This window comes from Aethalodelphis obliquidens, unplaced genomic scaffold, assembly GCF_003676395.1.
Source record: "Aethalodelphis obliquidens isolate GAN/ISIS:26980383/991018 unplaced genomic scaffold, ASM367639v1 scaffold37, whole genome shotgun sequence".
Taxonomy (NCBI): domain Eukaryota; kingdom Metazoa; phylum Chordata; class Mammalia; order Artiodactyla; family Delphinidae; genus Aethalodelphis; species Aethalodelphis obliquidens.
The window spans coordinates 11,716,480-11,735,902 of record NW_020837981.1 but is presented as its reverse complement, the minus strand read 5'-3'; the positions used below and the strand labels follow the sequence as shown (position 1 = coordinate 11,735,902).

Below are 19,423 nucleotides of genomic sequence, written 5' to 3'. Positions count from 1 at the left end.
TAAGTAGTCTACACTGCTTTTATATAAGATGTGTATAAAAAATAAACAAGGGACCATTTAGAAAAGGTATTAGACTTAATCTTTACTGGGTTTATGACTGTACCAATGAAGGTACAATTCTCAGTTGAAATATATTTGGTTTTCCTCTTGATTATCCATTTTTTTTAAGCTACATTAGGAACTTTACTATGTCTTCTACAAGCTCGGTGACCACCAACATATGAGTCAGCAGGGCATGATAATCCACAATTGGCTAAGGTCAGGCAGCAAAGCACAGTGGGCCACACAGATTAGTTGGTAGTCATAACTACAAACAACTCTTACAGTCTCACCAAAGGAATTCAAGGAACTCACCAAAGAAATTCCCTACGGTTCTCAGGGAATGAGATGAAGTGCTACTGTGAACAAGGGCCTGGAAAAAGCCTCACAGTGCAGTTAGTCCTGGGAACTACTGTTTTATTACATGCTATCTTACTGTACAAGAAATATGAACACATGGTTAAAAATTTTTTTTAAGTACAGATATGTAAAAATTACAAGTACCCTTTTCAATCCCTGTGTCCATCCCACTCTTTCAAATTAGTCACCGTTAACACTTTGGTATGTGGACTTCTAGTCATTTTAAAAATATAAATAAATACATATCCAATTAATTATATTGGTATGTATATATCCTTTTCTTTATAAATTAATTAGATCATGCTAAACTAACCAAATACTACTTGCTTTTCTTTTTTTTTTTTTTTTTTTTTCGGTACGCGGGCCTCTCACTGTTGTGGCTTCTCCCGTCGTGGAGCACAGGCTCTGGACGCGCAGGCTCAGCGGCCATGGCTCATGGGCCCAGCCGCTCCGCGGCACGTGGGATCTTCCCAGACCGGGGCACAAACCCGTGTCCCCCACATCAGTAGGCGGACTCTCAACCACTGTGCCACCAAGGAAGCCCTTGCTTTTCTTATTTAATAATATATTCTGAATATCTTTCCCAGTTACTACATATATTTTTTCTACTGTTATCTGTTTATTTTTAATAGCTGTGTATTATTCCATTTTATCACAATTTTCAGTTAACATTCCTGTACATATCCTTTTCTTCCTAGGATAAATTCCTAGAAGTGGAATTGCTAGGGGAAAGGGATGCTTATTTTCACGTTTTGATAGATATTTCCAAATTGCCATCCAAAAATATCGTATCAATTTACACTCTCAGAGTTGTATATGAGACAGAAACGTTGACTTTAAATTCATTTCCTCCAGTATATCACAGAAGTCTTTGGGTCATTAAAATAAGGATTATACTTTTAATACTCTCCTAGAGTGCTTTATAACCCACATTTCACATACCGCCTTCTGTGAAAGCTATATATTTATTTTCTCTCTCCTGCTAGAGTCCCTTGAGGAATGTTTATCCTATACATTATTGTGTCCCTTAAGAGAGCTTGCATAAAGTCAGTACTCAATAAATATTTTGTTGAATGTCACTTACTAAATATATTTTACCCTTGGTTAGGACATAGATTATAGCCAAAACTGTCCAAGTATTAGTCATCAGTGATTCATAACTATGCAACCAGGAAGTAGGCCTAAACTTCAGACATTCCTTGGTGGTTTAGTGTTAAAGCTTGCTTCCCTTGGGCACAGTTAAAAGGGTAGTTGGTTATTTAACTGTACTGATTTTCTTGTTTCAGTGGAACTTCTTTGACTTTTTTATTGCTAGTGTGAACTGTACTTTTCAGGGAGAATAAAACACTTACTGTTATACAATTTAAAAGAAATCACCTTCTGCAGAATGGATTCTTAAGATATAGAATTATTTTTCCTCTCACAGTGAGATCTAAAAAGTATCTTAGATCCATGTGGGTTTGCATAGCTGCCTTTTGAAATGTTTTCCTAAATGCCTGTAATTTTATATTTTTCTTATCTACAGGATTCTTCTTACTTCATTTTCAAAAGGACTTTGCTTTTCATGTATTCTGAGAAACTTGACTCCATTACTCTGGAGACACTCCTAGGCTTACTTGGTCTATTAGGGTAATGCTAGCTGCTGTAAAAAAAAAACTTCAAAATTTCAGTGGCTTAATATGGTAGAAGCTTGGGCTTCCCTGGTGGCACAGTGGTTGAGAGTCCGCCTGCCGATGCAGGGGACACGGGTTCGTGCCCCGGTCCGGGAAGATCCCACATGCTGCGGAGCAGCTGGGCCCGTGAGCCATGGCCACTGAGCCTGCGCGTCCGGAGCCTGTGCTCCACAACAGGAGAGGCCACAACAGTGAGAGGCCCGTGTACAGCCAAAAAAAAAAAAAAAAAAAAATATATATATATATATATATATATATATGGTAGAAGCTTACTTCTCTTTCGTAAGTAGTCTAAGGTGGGGACTCTTTGGTTGGTGGGTGGCTTTTCTCCATGTAGTGATTCAGGGATCTAGGCTCTTCCATCTAATGGCTCTGCCATTCCAGAGTCTTCCAAACAGACGGGGATAGAGGATGAAGAAGGCATACCACTACTTAACTGTGTCAGCCTAGAAGAGACACACATCACTTCTAGTCAAATTCCATTGTTAAGACCTAGTTTTGGTCCTACCAAAGGACCAAAGGAGGAGAGAAATGTAGGCCTTGGCTTGGCACCTACCACCCAGAAAGAATTCCATATGTGGAAGGAGGAGCACATATTTTTTCATGTATAGTTAGCTGATTCTCACAACAACCTATTAGGTAGGCAGAACAGGTTTCAATTTTGTAGATTAGGAAAGGCACTGAAAAGTTGAAATCCCACAGCTAGTTAGCAGTATAAATGCAATTTAGAAGCCAGATCATCTGACTCCCATTCAGTTTATCTTTCCTTGGTATTAAATAGTGATCCTATTCTGGCTTAAAGTATAACCCTCTTGGTGATTCATTACTTTAAATTGCATGCTATGATCTCTCTCTTTTTTTTCTAAACTCCTCTTTCCCCTAAGGACCTGACAATGTCCCTGTATTGTGGAATTACTCGCAGGAGAAGATCTTTTTGGTGCTATAGGCTGCTGTCAACCTATGTCACTAAGACACGGTGAGTTTTGACCAAACAGCTCTAATTATTATATCTTTGGTCCATTAAATTATAAAATATAAGTATCTCAAAATCCTATATTGGGGATTACGGATGTATGATTAAGATTTACGTATAAAGATGTTCAATGCAAATTATTTATAACTAGAGAATTTCTAAACAATTAAATTTCCAATATCTAAAATGTCTGACATACTTAAATATAAGTTCTTTTTTTAAGATAAGAACTTTGGGGACTTCCCTGGCGGGTGGTTAAGACTTCACCTTACAATGCAGGGCGTGTGAGTTAGATCCCTGGCTGGGGAGCTAAGATCTCACATGCCTTGGGGCCAAAAAACCAAAACATAAAAAAAAAAAAAACAGAAGCAATATTGTAACAAATTCAATGAAGACTTAAAAAAAAAAAGGTAAGAACTTTGTCTTTTCCCCTATGGTACCCCTAGTGCATAAAACCCTAGTATCTGGCACATAGTAGGCACTGAAATATTGTTGAATGGATGAATGAACAGTAAGGGAAAAATTAATTAAATCATGATATACCCATATGATAGAATTAAAAACTATATTGAATAATAGTTCATTAAGTTTCCTGAAAATAAGGTAGATAACTCCAGTCCTGCATACCACCTGCATACCTCCCCATCCCCTCGCAACTCCCTCCCCCAAGAACTAAACCACAGTGAAAGGCAGACTAGAAAAAAAAAAAATCTACACCAGTACAGGAAGGTGATAAAGGACTTCTTTGTCCCCAGCCTGGGCAAATATAAAATCTGTGAATTTGAAATCAGTAGCCTGCTCTCATTCAGTTTTGGGGTTTAAATTTGCACCATCTATGTGGTATGGTCCCAAACCCCCAAACTAAGAAAAGACTTTAAGTAGTATTTGTAGACTTGCAGATGTAAAACCCCTCTGGAGGGATACACTCACTACCAGGGCTTCCCACACTGAAAGCTCTGCCATACATGAGGGCCCAGTTCAATATTTAAAGGCACATAAACGCACACAATCTTACATGAGCAAGAGTTAGAAGACAACAAAATTGCAATACTTGTTTTAGATATTGTTGGACATTTGGGTTATTTACAGTTCTCAGGCTGAGACTCTAAGAACAATAACAGAATTACTGAAGTCTAAAAAATGAGTGTTAAAGTGATTAAATGTATTGAAAATGAATTAAAAATCATAAGAAAACTAAAATTCTATCAGTAAAGAATATGGTGTGAAAAATGTTAATATGCTTACAAAAAAAAGCTACAAAGTAGTAGATCAGTTCTAAAAGTACTTATTGCATATGTATAGATGCATAATATTAATAAATACTTTGGAGAATTCCAAGGTATAAACAATGATCATCTGTGAGTGGTGGGATTCCTTTTTTAAAAAATTTAATTAATTAATTAATTAGGCTGTGTTGGGTCTTTGTTGCTGTGCGCAGGCTTCTCATTGCAGCGACTTCTCTTGTTGCGGAGCACGGGCTCTAGGCACACGGGCTTCAGTAGTTGTGGCACACGGGCTCAAGTTGTGGCTCATGGGCTCTAGAATGTAGGCTCAGTAGTTGTGGCGCATGGGCTTAGTTGTTCCGTGGCATGTGGGATCTTCCCAGACCAGGGCTCGAACCCGTGTCCCCTGCATTGGCAGGCAGATTCTTAACCACTGCGCCATAGGGGAGTCCCTTTTTTCTTATTATGAAAGTTAAAAAATAGTCATTCTATAGAAATCAGAAAATACAGTTACCAATTTTTTTAAAAAAGAGAAATCATCCAGAATCCCACCACTCAGGGACTTCCTTGGTGACGCAGTGGTTAAGAATCCGCCTGCGAATGCAGGGAACATGGGTTCGAGCCCTGGTCCGGGAAGATCCCACATGCCACGGAGCAACTAAGCCCATGAGCCACAACTACTGAAGCCTGTGCACCTAGAGCCCCTGCTGCACAAAAGAAGCCACCGCAATGAGAAGCCCGCGCACCGCAACGAAGAGTAGCCCCCGCTCGCTGCAACTAGAGAAAGCCCGCGCGCAGCAACGAAGACCCAACGCAGCCAAAAATAAATAAATAAATAAATTTGTTTTTTTAAAAAACCCTGCTCCTATGTTATGGGGGTATAAATTAATAAGAAATAAACAGTTTAAGTTTGATAATTTTAGTGTGTTATGGTTTCCAAACTATTATACTTAAATTAGGTGAAAAATGCATTTGTAAGTTATTTATTTATTATTGAGGTATAGTTGATTTACAATATTCTTAGTTCCAGGTGATTAACACAACGATTCAAAATTTTTATAGATTATATTGCATTAAAAGTTATTATAGAGTCTCTGGGAGGGCTCACGCCAAGGAGTACTTCCCAGAACTTCTGCTGCCAGTGTCCTTGTCCTCACTGTGAGCCACAGCCACCCCCCACCTCTGCAGGAGACCCTCCAACACTAGCAGAGCCTTGGACCCTGAACCTTCAGAGACATGTCTGGTGCCCCTCATTGTCCTATGTTTTTAGAATGAAGAAGTTTAATTTCCGAAAAGTTTTGGATGGCTTAACTGCCTCCTCCCCTGGCAGTAGTAGCAGCAGTGGCAGTAACAGTGGTGGCAGGGCTGGAAGTGGTTCCATGCATCCAGGAGGGACTGCAGGGGTTCTCAGAGAGGAGATTCAGGAAACCTTGACTTCAGACTATTTCCAGATATGTAAGCTTGTGCAAGTGAAAGCATGCAAGTGAAAGCTTGGAGTCCTAACCACTGGACCACCAGGGAAGTCCCACAATTGATAGTTCTGTTGTTAGTAGTAATACTAGTATTGTAGCTTTGAAACTATTTTACGCATAATATACATTATATATGTATATGTTATGTATATGCATAAGCAAATACGCAATCATGTTAATGTCATTAAAACCAAGATTTTCAGTGTGAAAGCAAAGGGATACGAATATAATAACTGATGATTTAATTGTTCACTTAAATTGGAAATATCCATATGAATGCAAGATTTAGTTTTCTTTCTGAAATTCACATATTTCCTAGCTTTATTTACTGAGAGGGCATAGAAATAATGACAGTCTGGTAGTGGTAGAACCGAGCATCCCCAGTGCTGATCATAGTCTCTGAAAGCCATTTCCCAACAAAAGGAAGAAGGGCTCCTTGAAAATAATGGCTGATTCTAGGTCTGGGGCGGGAAATGTACCAGATGAGCTTGATACCTCTTGCTATGCCAGAAAGCAGGAATTCTTTCAATACCACTGGTGTTGTGTGGATACAGGGGTCAACTTCAAGGAGTTCACATTGGCCAAATTTGGGACAATTTGAGCCTTGAATACTGCAATGTATAAAGCATAATGTATACAGGCATACCTCATTTTACTGTGCTTTGCTTCATTGCGCTTTGCAGATACTGTGCTTTTTACAAATTGAAAGTTTGTGGCAACCCTGCGTCAAGTAATCCTCTTGGAACAATTTTTCCAACAGCATTTGCTCATTCCATGTCTCTGTGTCACGTTTAGGTAATTCTCACAATAATTCAAACTTTTTCATTATAATTATATTTGTTGTGATCTGTGATCTGTGATCTTTGATGTTACTATTGTAATTGTTTTGGGGCATCACGAACCTGTGCCCATTTTTTTTTTTTTTTTTTGCGGTACGCGGGCCTCTCACTGTTGTGGCCTCTCCCGTTGTGGAGCACAGGCTCCAGACGTGCAGGCTCAGCGGCCATGGCTCACGGGCCCAGCCGCTCCATGGCATGTGTGATCTTCCTGGACCGGGGCACGAACCCGTATCCCCTGCATCGGCAGGTGGACTCTCAACCACTGCACCACCAGGGAAGCCCCATTTTTTTTTTTAACATCTTTATTGAAGTATGATTGCTTAATGGTGTGTTGGTTTCTGCTGTGTGGCAGGGTGAATCAGCTGTACATATACATGTGTCCCCGTGTCTCTTCCTTCTTGTGTCTCCCTCCCTCCCATCCTCCCTATCCCATCCCTCTAGGTGGTCACAAAGCACAGAGCTGATCTCCCTGTGCTATGCGGCTGCTTCCCACTAGCTATCTATTTTACGTTTGGTAGTGTATATATGTCCATGCCACTCTCTCACTTTCTCCCAGCTTACCCTTCCCCCTCCCCGTGTCCTCGAGTCCATTCTCTAGTAGGTCTGCGTCTTTGTTTCTGTCCTGCCCCCTAGATTCTTCATGACCGTTTTTTTTTTTTTAGATTCCATATATATGTATTGGCATGCGGTGTTTGTTTTTCTCTTTCTGACTTGCTTCGCTGTGTGGCAGACTCTGGGTCTGTCCACCTCACTGCAGGTGGCTCAATTTTGTTTCTTTTTATGGCTGGGTAGTGTTCCATTGTATATATGTGCCACATCTTTTTTATCCATTCATCTGTCGATGGACACTTGTCTTGCTTCCATGTCCTGGCTATTGTGGATGGAGCTGCAATGAACATTGTGGTACATGACTCTTTTTGAATTATGGTTTTCTCAGGATATATGTCCAGTGGTGGGATTGCTAGGTCGTATGCTAGTTCTATTTTTAGTTTTTTGAGGAGCCTCCATGCTGTTCTCCATGGTGGCTGTATCAATTTACATTCCCACCAACGGTGCAGGAGGGTTCCCTTTTCTCCACACTCTCTCCAGCATTTGTTGTTTGTAGATTTTTTGATGATGGCCATTCTGACGGGTGTGAGGTGATGCCTCATTGTGGTTTTTATTTGCATTTCTCTAATTGATGATGCTGAGTATTCTTTCATGTGTTTGTTTTGCCTGGTCTCTTGAAATCACTTCCTAACTGATTTTGTCACCTCTTGTTTTACCCTATTCCAATTCATTTTGTTATAATAATGGTTATTTCTGAATTATAATGTAATTATGTCATTTTTTCCTGCTAAAAATTCTATGTTGGTTTCCCTAGAGCAGTGGTGATCTAGAAACAAAAGTCTTATGTAAAATCCCAATAAAATAACACCTATTAAAACAAATAAATATGGTACTTTATTGGTATACATTAAAAAAAGTTATTATAAAATATTGGCTATATTCCCTGTGCTGTACAATATATCCTTCTAGCGCATTTATTTTTTTACTGAAGTATAGTTGATTTACAATGTTTCAGATGTACAGCAAGAAAATGCATTTCTAAAACAAGTGTTCCAATCAAGAAGAATGCAAGGAACTTTTTGGATCTCAGTCCCAGTTCCAGTGAGGCCCCAGGTTTAAGACCTTAACCTGGATGCTTTTGTAGATGTTTTGCTTTTTAGGATCTTTAGGGCAAAGCACAGGTTGTATCACTGCTACTGTTCTTTTACAAAGTTAGCATTTTGTTCTACTGTTTATATTTGGTAACTTCTGAGTGGCACATAGCTCTCCTTTGACATACATTGAGACTTTGTCCCAGGAGGTTGCAGTCACTCACAATAAGTATAAAAATATCATGAGTATTCAAATCTCAGAAAACTGTTTCTTTTGTCTTCTGTTTACAAAGCGCTCACTGCAATTGCTTTTATCATACAGTCAAAAATAGGTTCCTATAGATGCCACTAGGGCATGTTTATCATTTTACTTTGTAGTTTCATGTGGAGCTAACTCTACTGGTGTTACAAAAGCTCCCAGATCCTACAGAAAATATCTCTAAACTGTGTTTCCTACTTAAGTGACAAAATATGCCATATACCTGAGAGTCTGTTGTAGGGCTTTCAGCAGTCAAAATCATTATCCTTGGGAGTTCCCTGGTTGCCTAGTGGTTAGGACCATAGGCTTTCACTGCTGGAGCTTGGGTTCAGTCCCTGGTAGGGTAACTGAGATCCTGCAGGCTGAGCGGCAAGGCCAAAAAAAAATCATTATCCCTAAGGCCGCAGAAGGAGAATCCACATTCAGTCCTCCCTGAATCACGCAGTTCCTGCCCTGATTTCCAAGTCTCTTGAAAGGATAGACTTAGGCCGTCCTTAATGAAGGTACAGAACTTGCTCTATTACGTTTTTTTTTTTAGAGAAACTAATTACAGGATGTTCTCTTTTTCTACATTTTAATTTTGGCTATTGAAAATATTACACTTTGGGGCCTCCCTGGTGGCGCAGTGGTTGGGAGTCTGCCTGCCGATGCAGGGGACATGGATTCGTGCCCGAGTCCGGGAGGATCCCACATGCCGCGGAGCGGCTGGGCCTGCGTGTCCGGAGCCTGTGCTCGGCAGCGGGAGAGGGCACAACGGTGAGAGACCCGCGTAACGCAAAAAAAAAAAAAGAAAAGAAAAGAAAAGAAATTATTACACTTATTAAATAAGTGTATGTCAAATATGGCTTCACTTTCATCAATGATCCCTTCAGTAGAGATAAGAAGCTAACGGCATCCACCAGGGGGAATAGATGTTTGAAACAAGAGTGCATTGAAGATAAATTTGCTCTTTATCATCCCTAGATTGAATAAGGGTTTCTGAAGGTATACTGTTTGTTCCTTGTCTGCAATAATAAAGTCTGCTCCCATCTCTAGGTGCTCTGTGGTTGATGTTTTATCACTGAACTTGTTTTCCTTTCACTCCACTGCATGTAAATTCTTGCCTCAGAGCATAATATTGGCAAAGTACCTTGAGGTTCAATTCAGTAAATATTTATTACCCTTGAAGTTCCATTCAATAAATACTTATTGAAATGAGCCATTCAATATGCTAATTACCCATGATACAGAACTAAGGCAGACCCTGCCCTTAAGAAGATCATAGTCATTTTTGATAAAGGAGGTAAGAATATACAATGGAGAAAAGTCAGCCTCTTCAATAAGTGGTGCTGGGAAAACTGGACAGCTACATGTAAAAGAATGAAATTAGAACACTCCCTAACACCATACACAAAAATAAACTCAAAATAGATTAAAGACCTAAATGTAAGGCCAGACACTATAAAACTCTTAGAGGAAAACTTAGGCAGAACACTCTATGACATTAATCACAGCAAGATCCTTTTTGACCCAACTCCTAGAGAAATGTAAATAAAACCAAAAATAAACAAATGGGACCTAATGAAACTTAAAAGCTTTTGCACAGCAAGGGAAACCATGAACAAGACCAAAAGACAACCCTCAGAATGGGAGAAAATATTTGCAAATGAAGTAACTGACAAAGGATTAATCTCCAAAATTTACAAGCAGCTCATGCAGCTCAATATCAAAAAAACAAACAACCCAATCCAAAAATGGGCAGAAGACCTAAATAGACATTTCTCCAAAGAAGATATACAGATTGCCAACAAACACATGAAAGGATGCTCAACATCACTAATCATTAGAGAAATGCAAATCAAAACCACAATGAGGTATCACCTCATACAAGTCAGAATGGCCATCATCAAAAAATCTACAAACAATAAATGCTGGAGAGGGTGTGGAGAAAAGGGAACCCTCTTGCACTGTTGGTAGGAATGTAAATTGATACAGCCACTATGGAGAACAGTACAGAGGTTCCTTAAAAAACTACAAATAGAACTACCATATGACCCAGCAATCCCACTACTGGGCATATACCCTGAGAAAACCATAAATCAAAAAGAGTCATGTACCAAAATGTTCATTGCAGCTCTATTTACAATAGCCAGGAGATGGAAGCAACCTAAGTGTCCATCATCGGATGAATGGATAAAGAAGATGTGGCACATATATACAATGGAATATTACTCAGCCATAAAAGGGAACGAAATTGAGTTATTTGTAGTGAGGTGGATGGACCTAGAGTCTGTCATACAGAGTGAAGTAAGTCAGAAAGAGAAAAACAAATAACGTACGCTAACACATATATATGGAATCTAAGGAAAAAAAAAACGGTCATGAAGAACCTAGGGGTAAGACGGGAATAAAGACACAGCCCTACTAGAGCATGAACTTGAGGATATGGGGAGGGGGAAGGGTAAGCTGTGACAAAGTGAGAGAGTGGCATGGACATATATACACTACCAAACGTAAAATAGATAGCTAGTGGGAAGCAGCCGCATAGCACAGGGAGATCAGCTTGGTGCTTTGTGACCACCTAGAGGGGTGGGATAGGGAGGGAGGGAGATGCAAGAGGGAAGAGATATGGGGATATATGTATAGCTGATTCACTTTGTTATAAAGCAGAAACTAACACACCATTGTAAAGCAATTATTGTAAAGCAATTATACTCCAATAAAGATGTTAAAAAAAAAAAAGATCATAGTCTTTCAGGGGAGACACAGATTAACAAATAGCACCATGTAAGTGCAACCACAGAAGTATGGGCAAGGTATACAGTAGGACAAAGGAGGGAATGACCCCCTGTAGCCACCTCAAATCCTTTTTTAAAGAAATTTAGGATGTAAATAAATAAAAGGAATAACCGTGGTAGGAGACCAGTGCAGGAACAGAATTCTCAAAGATGAATGCTGTAAAAGAAACTAAGTATGGTTTTGTAATGCTCTGATTATTTCCAAAACACAGGTATTTATCTAAGCTGAAGGAAGATGATGATGCATGTAAAAAAGCCCAGCAGACAGGAGCATTTTACCGCTTTCATAACCTGGCTCCTTTGGTTCAGAAATCAGAACATCAATACCTGGCCCCGCCAGCATAGCCTACTAGGTAAGCCCTGAGTAGACTAGTAAAGTAGACCAGGCTGTGGCCGCTAAGCAGAACTCGGTCCATATCAAATCCCTGAGAAGAATCCTCCGAGTTTAGAGTCCAGATTTTTCAAACTTCTTCTGCCAATTAATTATTTAACGTATAAACCTGAATCGCCCAATCGAATATTTTTTGGTGATGGTTTGAACCACTATAGCCTTAAACCAAGGGTCAGGAAAACTGCTGTCCAAATTGGAACCCATGTCTGTTTTTTAAATACATTTTTATTGGAACACAGCCTCACTCATTCATTTACATATTGTTTATGACTGCTTTTGCACTACAATGGTAAAACAGAGTATTGTGACAGAGACCGTATGGCTCACAGAACTTGACATATTTTGCCAACCCCTGCCTTGGACCAGCAATTTCCAGCCTCCAAGAAGCTGTTCACTGTTACAGTTTAAGATTTGCATCATGACTTAATTTCTCCTTAGAAGGGTCAAAACTAAACGTGAACTAAAATTGTTTTGAGAACTCTTTGAAGGTATATAACTAGAGATATCTAAGCCATTGGGATTTGGCATTCAAGATGCTACCTTGAGTTTTATATGATGCCACTATGCAGAAACTTCTAAATACATTGCCAGGGTCAGATGTTGGAATACTTAGATAGGTAGTTTCTAGCAGTGCATAAGTATATGAGGATGTTTATCAGAAGGCACTGAACATTATTTATAGATTAGCAATGTAATCTTGTATTATGAACAAATAAATATGAGCCCTTCATGCACAGGAGGATAGATTTTCTCCCTATACAGCACTTGTCTTTACAGACCAGGGTCTCAGATGAGTAGTCTACCCTGGCCCAAAAAAGCAGCATGATTTGAAGAGTAAACTATAGACCTGCTTTGGTCTCTCTACCATTTTAAGTTTGACACTTATTTTTTTTTCAGTGCTTTAATAAGTCAACTATCATGTATCTTTAAAACTAGGGGATATGCTCCTTTCATGATACAATCATAGAGTAATACAGTGTTACACAGAAAGAGTTCCTTTAAACTCTTCAGACTGCTGATGAGAAAATGGAGGCCTTGAGAGGTTAAGTGATTAGGCCAAGATGATATAGCTAATTAGCTGCAGGGCAGTGACTAGAAGCCAGCTGTACCTACTTCAAGTTGAAGTAGATGGTTTCCAATAAGTCTAGTATGGCTCTGATGGTTTAATTAAAACCCTTGTTTTCTTCCCTTCTCCTTCTGTGTTTCTTCGAGTTGGAAAGACTCCTGGGTAAGTTTGGGCAGGACATGCAAACAACAGAATATTCCATGCTAACTGGATGCTCCGAACAGCAAGAAGCATTGTTTGCTCTGGATCTAGGTCTAAATAGCTCCTCTTCCATAAATGGTACATAACATTATTCCTGATGGGTACTTCCCAGTGGTTCTTAGACTTTGGGATTCCACATAATAGTAAAATTTCAAAGAACATTTTAAGAATACAAAACAATTTCAATTTTTCTTAAGTTAGGACCTTAAAAGATAGTACCATCTACCATCATCATCACTTAAAGGACATTTTAATACTTTCTTTCTCAGCTAGGTGGTGGTACAAAGATGTTTACTGTATTATTCTCTGTACCTTTATACATTTATACCTTTATATGTCTTAAATATTTCATAAGAAATGTTTTAAAATCCATGACATTATTCTTATTTCTCTTATCAATGCAGGTGAATAAACATGTTACCTTGGAGTAGCTCTGGGTCTTCAGACCTGCATTTGGGAACTGGTTTGCTAGAGGCTCATGGCTCCTGTCAGGCTTTCCTTCTCTCTTTCACGGTGTAGCTGTAAATGTAATGATGCTGGAATGGAGGTTCAGATAGGAGCTTAGAGGTCCCCTTTCATCTTTTTAGCCAGGGATAGTGTGTGGCTAGTGCGAATGTTCTTATTGCCCCGAAGAGGATCTTGGGAAACACTATGCTCTAATGTTTCCCAAATTTGCCTGAATATAAGAATCTCCTGGTGCTTGTTAAAAAATCAAGATTTCTGGGCCTCACTCACCTGCTATTCAGAATCTCCAGGCAGGGGTTTGAGAACCTGTATATTTTTTTATTCTCCCTAGTTGAGTCATATTAGTTGAGTTTGGGAAACAATGTTCTAACAGAATATACTTGAGAGGGTCCCTGAGGTAAAGCTTGACATTCATTTCATTTTGTTCTCTTTTCTAATTTTTTAGCTTCCTTACAGAAACCTGAAATGGAGACAGAGCTCAAGGGGTCTTTCACTGGGCTGAGGAAGGCTCTCTTTCAGCTGAATGTGAAGGATGCCTCCTTGCTATCCATGGTAGATTGATTTCTTGGTTCTGTAGGAAATTAAGTAAAGTAGTGTATATGGGAAACATTTGATTTTTTTTTTTCAGATCATAGTCCTTCCTACAAACCTTGGCAGAAGGACAATGTGCTGTAGGGAGATTGCTTATTCTTCTTTCTTTTACCCTGTTTTTGGCAGGACCGTTGTTAGTACCATTGTCTCCTGAGGGTGCGCAGATATATGGCAATATGATCTATCAGCCTTATAAACATTTTTAATGACCCACAGCATGACATATACATCATGAGAAGTTATTTTATATTGCTTTAACGACTTGTCCTCCAGCTTTAGATTTCACTTGCTAAAGTGCTTTTGACTGCCCATTTAAAGAGGTATCTCTAAACATTTTTAAAATTATTTATTTATTTATTTTTGGCTGTGCCGGGTCTTAGTTGTGGCACACAGGATCTTCGTTGTGGCATGCAGACTTCTTTAGTTGCAAAATGCAGACTCTTAGTTGCAGTATCTAGTTCCCTGACCAGGGATGGAACCCAGGCCCCCTGCATTGGGAATGTGGAGTCTTACCCACTGGGCCACCAGGGAAGTCCCTTAACATTTTTTATTTGCAAAAAAATTCCAACTTTATTGGAGAGGAGTACATGTTGGGGTGGTAATTATACTGAAAATGTTTTCTTTTTAAGCTGGCTCATAAGTTCACGGGTGTTCATTATGATATTTTATATATCATATTTTTAAAATAATTCATAATACATTTAAAATATGCTTTTTAAAAATTCATACTTCAGAGAATTCCCTGGCGGTCCAGTGGTTAGGAGTTGGGCTTTCACTGTTGTGGGCCTGGTCAATCCCTGGTCGGGGAACTAAGATCCCGCAAGCCACACAACACAGCCCCCCAAAATAAAATAAAATAAAATTCGTACTTCAGATGCTAGAGGACTATGTTCAAATAGTTTCCTTATTTTAAAGTTTAAATAGTTAATAAGCATTTAAAGTAGGTGAGCTGAAAAGGGATTGGTGTGTCCCTTTGAGTTGCTCTAAATAGTAGCCCCAGCACCATTATAATGAGCCCCACATACTCTCCAAATGAAACCAAGCCCATCTTTGTATTCCTAGGCTCAGGCTCTTCTCCATTGGCATGATGCTCATCAGTTCTGCAGCAGAAGTGGACAGCCCACCAAGAAGAATGTGGCTGGCAGCAAGCGTGTGTGCCCTTCCAATAAGATCATCTATTATCCACAGGTAATTATCGCTTTAAAAGGTCAGTAATCCAAGAAGGCTGTGCACTACTTTGTCTTGTGGATGGAAGCCTGTACAGCTAAAAGGCTTTCCTTAGTTACCCATTACTTTGTTTCATTAACAGGCCCCAAAGCCCTAGTGCCCAAGTTTCCATCCCCTTTTCCTAGATGACTCCTGTGGTGATCACTCTGGTGTCAGATGGGACTCAATGACTGCTTGCCCGCCAGAGTTCCTTTCCCAAGGGAATGTATTCTGCCTTGGCAGGTTTTTGTGATAATAGGTAAGGAATTTCGGGCATATACAGATAACATTGAAAGACATGAAATCTTATAGTATGAAATAGTATGTATTTCTTATTCTTGTTGCCATAGTGTCTCAAGCACATTCTTCCCTATTATATCAAGAAAACTACTTTGTGGCATCAATTCTCCAATATTTTATAGGCAAATTTTCAAACATAAGCATAGCTAGAAGATTTATACAGTAAACACCCATGTACTCACCACCTAAATTCCATAATTACTATGTTTACTTTATCACATATCTGTCTATGCATTCCTCTATCCACCCATTAATCCATCTTATTTTTTGATGCATAGATTGCAGACATTAGTACACTTCCTCCTAAATATTTCAACATGCATATTAATATTATATTAACTAGAATTTAATATTTATTTACAGGTTTGTTTGGTTTTTTTGTCAGTCTATTGGGGTAAAATTTGCAAATGGTGAAATGTGGCATTTGAACTTTATTAAAAACCTGAGGGCAGCAGTAGCCTCTCCAACTCTTATTTTGTGTAACTAACCTAGTAGGTTCAAGTATTGTGGTTCAATACCCAACTTCAGACTTGATTCCTAGTGTAGAGACTCAGAGATTTAGGGCTCCCCCAAGAGTATTTCATTGACTTGGGAGCCAGTTTTGCGTTCCTTTCGCCAACGGGCTTCTGTATCACCCTTCCTACTGCAGGGCTGTCCTGAATTAATCTGTGTGCTTATAGGTGAAAGTCTGGAAGAGGCTATCTGGCGAGAAGCTGCAGGAGAGGTGGGATTGGAGGTGGAAAGACTGCAATACTCTGCATCTCAGCACTGGCCCTTTCCTAATGGTGCACTCATGATTGCTTGTCATGCAACTGTGAAACCAGGGCAGACAGAGGTGAGTTCTGATGCTTCCCTTATGATATATCCTTTGCCTCATCCAAGCTGGTCCATAGGTACTTACTAAGCACCTGTCTAGTCCAGCATTGTTTAGATTATACAAAGACATGTAATATATGATTTATACCTTTAAGGAATTTGCAATCTTATAAACAACTAATCACCATAAAAATTGGGAGTGCCAACACAATCACCATTCTTCCTTGTATATATCTCAATCATGAAACAATTTATCTTTCATCATCAGGAAGTTAACAGTCTTGCATAGAATAGGCACACAATAAATATATAAAATTTAATGACTGATTTCAGAATTGGTATTATTGCTCCAGTCAGGATGTTGGGAACTAATAATATAAAATCATAGGAACTTCTGATTGAAAGGGACTTAGATGTTGTCTTATCCCACCTCACCTTGCTCTAACATCCCTGACAGATGGTGTTGTGGTCCCTATGAGCCAAAGTCTATTTTGTGCTTTGGTTTCTATACAATGAATAATATCTAATCTGTCTCAGCTCCCTGTGGATGCAGTTTGCATTTTTGCTTCTTGCAAGGCAGATACTATGCTTTTGACTATCATTAATTAACACATCCTTTGAAGAAGAGTAACATGTATATGTTCTTTTTTTTAGTTATATAATTTTACCTCTCAATGTTAACCACTTTTTTTTTTTTTTTTTTTTTTTTCCACCCTTCTTCCCTTTATTATTTTTTTTTTTTTTTTTTTTTTTTTTTTTTGGCCACGCCACATGGCTTGCAGAATCTTAGTTCCCCAACCAGGGATTGAACCTGGGCCACAGTAGTGAAAGTGCCGAGTCCTAACCACTGGACCGCCCGGGAATTCCCAAACCACTCAATATTTTACTATTTGAGCTTCCAGGATTAAAAATTTTTTTTTTAATATTTAAAATATATACTTAACTCTCATCTCTTAATTATGGTACTTTTGCTTCTGGACCCTATCTAGAACTGATTATCTCCCAGACTATAGATCCCAGATATTACCTTCTAAGATTGCTCAGTTCTGGAAACATTTTCTCATCTTTGGCCGTCGTATTCTAAGTTTTGTATCTCCTAACCTTATAGCCTGTTTTTCCTTATGTCTTTCAGATCCAGGTGAACTTGAGAGAACTAGAAGCAGCTGCCTGGTTCAGTCATGATGAGGTGGCCACAGCCCTGAGGAAAGACAACCCATATTATCAGCAACAGAATGGGGCTTTCCCATTCTGGTTGCCCCCCCCCCGCCCCAAGTTAGCCTTTACCCACCAACTGATAAAAGGAGTGGGTGGAAAAACCGACCTGTTCTATCCTGCCTGCTTAGCTCAGATCAGGCCACCTAATTAGATAAATCTCTCCTATCTCAGAGGGGCACATCAGAGATCAACTGATGAAGAGGTGGTGACGAAAGGTCATCTCCAGGCCAACATCATAAGAAGGCAGAGCAGATGGTGAGCCCCCAGCAAGGCACATCTGCCAGCAGTGTTAATAAAAGAAGTTCCTAATCACAGGCAATCAAAAATGCCAAAACTGATGAGATGACAATTGTCAAAATCAGAGGGAAAGTTGAAGCATTAGTTTGGATATGGGCCCTTGCTCATTCATTTTCTCCTGTGCTTTGGAAGCAAACATCTTTTGGCATGTGGCTTGTCAATGCTGGGTTTATACTAACTGCCAAAATGTGCCTGGTATAATTTTGGTTACAACTTTTATTTTAATATTGAAAATATATAGCAGATCTCAACCCTCTACTGAGTTCCTTTTTATCCTCATACAATTTTAAAAAATAGCACATATTTTTTAAACAAATTTATTTACTTATTTATTTGTGGCTGTGTTGGGTCTTCGTTGCTGTGCGCGAGTTTTCTCTAGTTGCGGCGAGTGGGGGCTGCTCTTTGTTGTGGTGTGCGGGCTTCTCATTGCGGTGGCTTCTCTTGTTGTGGAGCACGGGCTCTAGGCGTGCAGGCTCGGTAGTTGTGGCTTGCGGGTTCTAGAGCGCAGTCTCAGTAGTTGTGGTGCACGGGCTTAATTGCTCCGCAGCATGTGGGATCTTCCTGGACCAGGGCTCGAACCCATGTCCCCTGCACTGGCAGGCGGATTCTAAACCACTGTGCCACCAGGGAAGCCCAGCACAACATTTTTGAATTTGTGTAGAGGTAATTATTTTGTACATTGTAGTTAAATAAAAGTCATATTCCTTTAAGTCCTTCATCCCAGGAAAGTGGAAGTTAAGGTCTTCCTCAAAGTACTCTCTAGTAAATCAGAGGCAGTGATGTTCTATTGAGGTAACTGCATGCCAGTGGGGCTCAAGAGCGTAAGTCTTTTTTGCTGTTACTTGCTCAGTTTGTGACCCAGGGAAAAGATTATCACTTGCCATGCCTGTTTTCCTAAAGGTAAAATGGTTGCTGCCTTTTGCACACGCAGTAAGTGTAACTTCAATGAAGCGATCAGTGAAGATGAACCATTTCTTGAGTTTTATGGGATAAACTAAATTTAGGATTTCTTATCATTCATATATACCATTCTAAACCTTGTCATAGGGAAGAAGCACTTATCTGGAGGAAATGGAATAAATTTCTGTACCTTTGTTCAGATGTATATTTCTGTCTTATGAAGTGAGAAAATTGTAGAAAGTGAGAATTGGGGGTGGGAGTAATCTATTAGTGTGACAAACATTTAAGTCCAGATTCCAAGTCTGTGGAATGACTAAAGCAATATTCAGAAGAAATCCTGTTAGAGGTCTGTTTGAAAAGAGGAATGGCTGGGGAAAGTCTTATCTTCAGGTACTTTTAGGCAACTAACTAGTGATTAAAGACACAAGTGCCAAAGACCCTAAGATTATTCACACATCCAAGTCCCACAGGACTAAGTAAAAGAGATTCTAGAACTAGAAAGATTGAAGTGACTGAATTTCCTTTTGATCCCAAAAGGTTGTTACTCTCACCATTGCCAGCAAAACATCATTGCTTTGGGGAAATCAAACTGCCTTCATCAGGAAATATTGAGGGATAATATGTGATGGGACTTGATTGTCCTGTTAGATTGGCAGCTTGCCCTGACCTGGGCTGAACCTAGCATGTAGAAGGGAAAAGCACTCTCGAAAGAGAGATCCT

General features: G+C 39.5%; 1 protein-coding gene across 1 annotated transcript; it reads left to right on the top strand.

Annotated features, from left to right (window-relative positions):
* The first annotated feature begins 2,965 nt into the window (after positions 1-2,965).
* NUDT13 (nudix hydrolase 13) lies at positions 2,966-18,161 on the top strand. Its single transcript, XM_027129922.1, is given in 8 exon segments — positions 2,966-3,048; positions 11,468-11,590; positions 12,746-12,764; positions 12,859-12,991; positions 13,824-13,930; positions 15,032-15,157; positions 17,424-17,588; positions 17,590-18,161. Coding segments are annotated over 8 exon segments (801 nt in total). The 3' UTR covers positions 17,635-18,161.
* Positions 18,162-19,423: the final 1,262 nt, after the last annotated feature.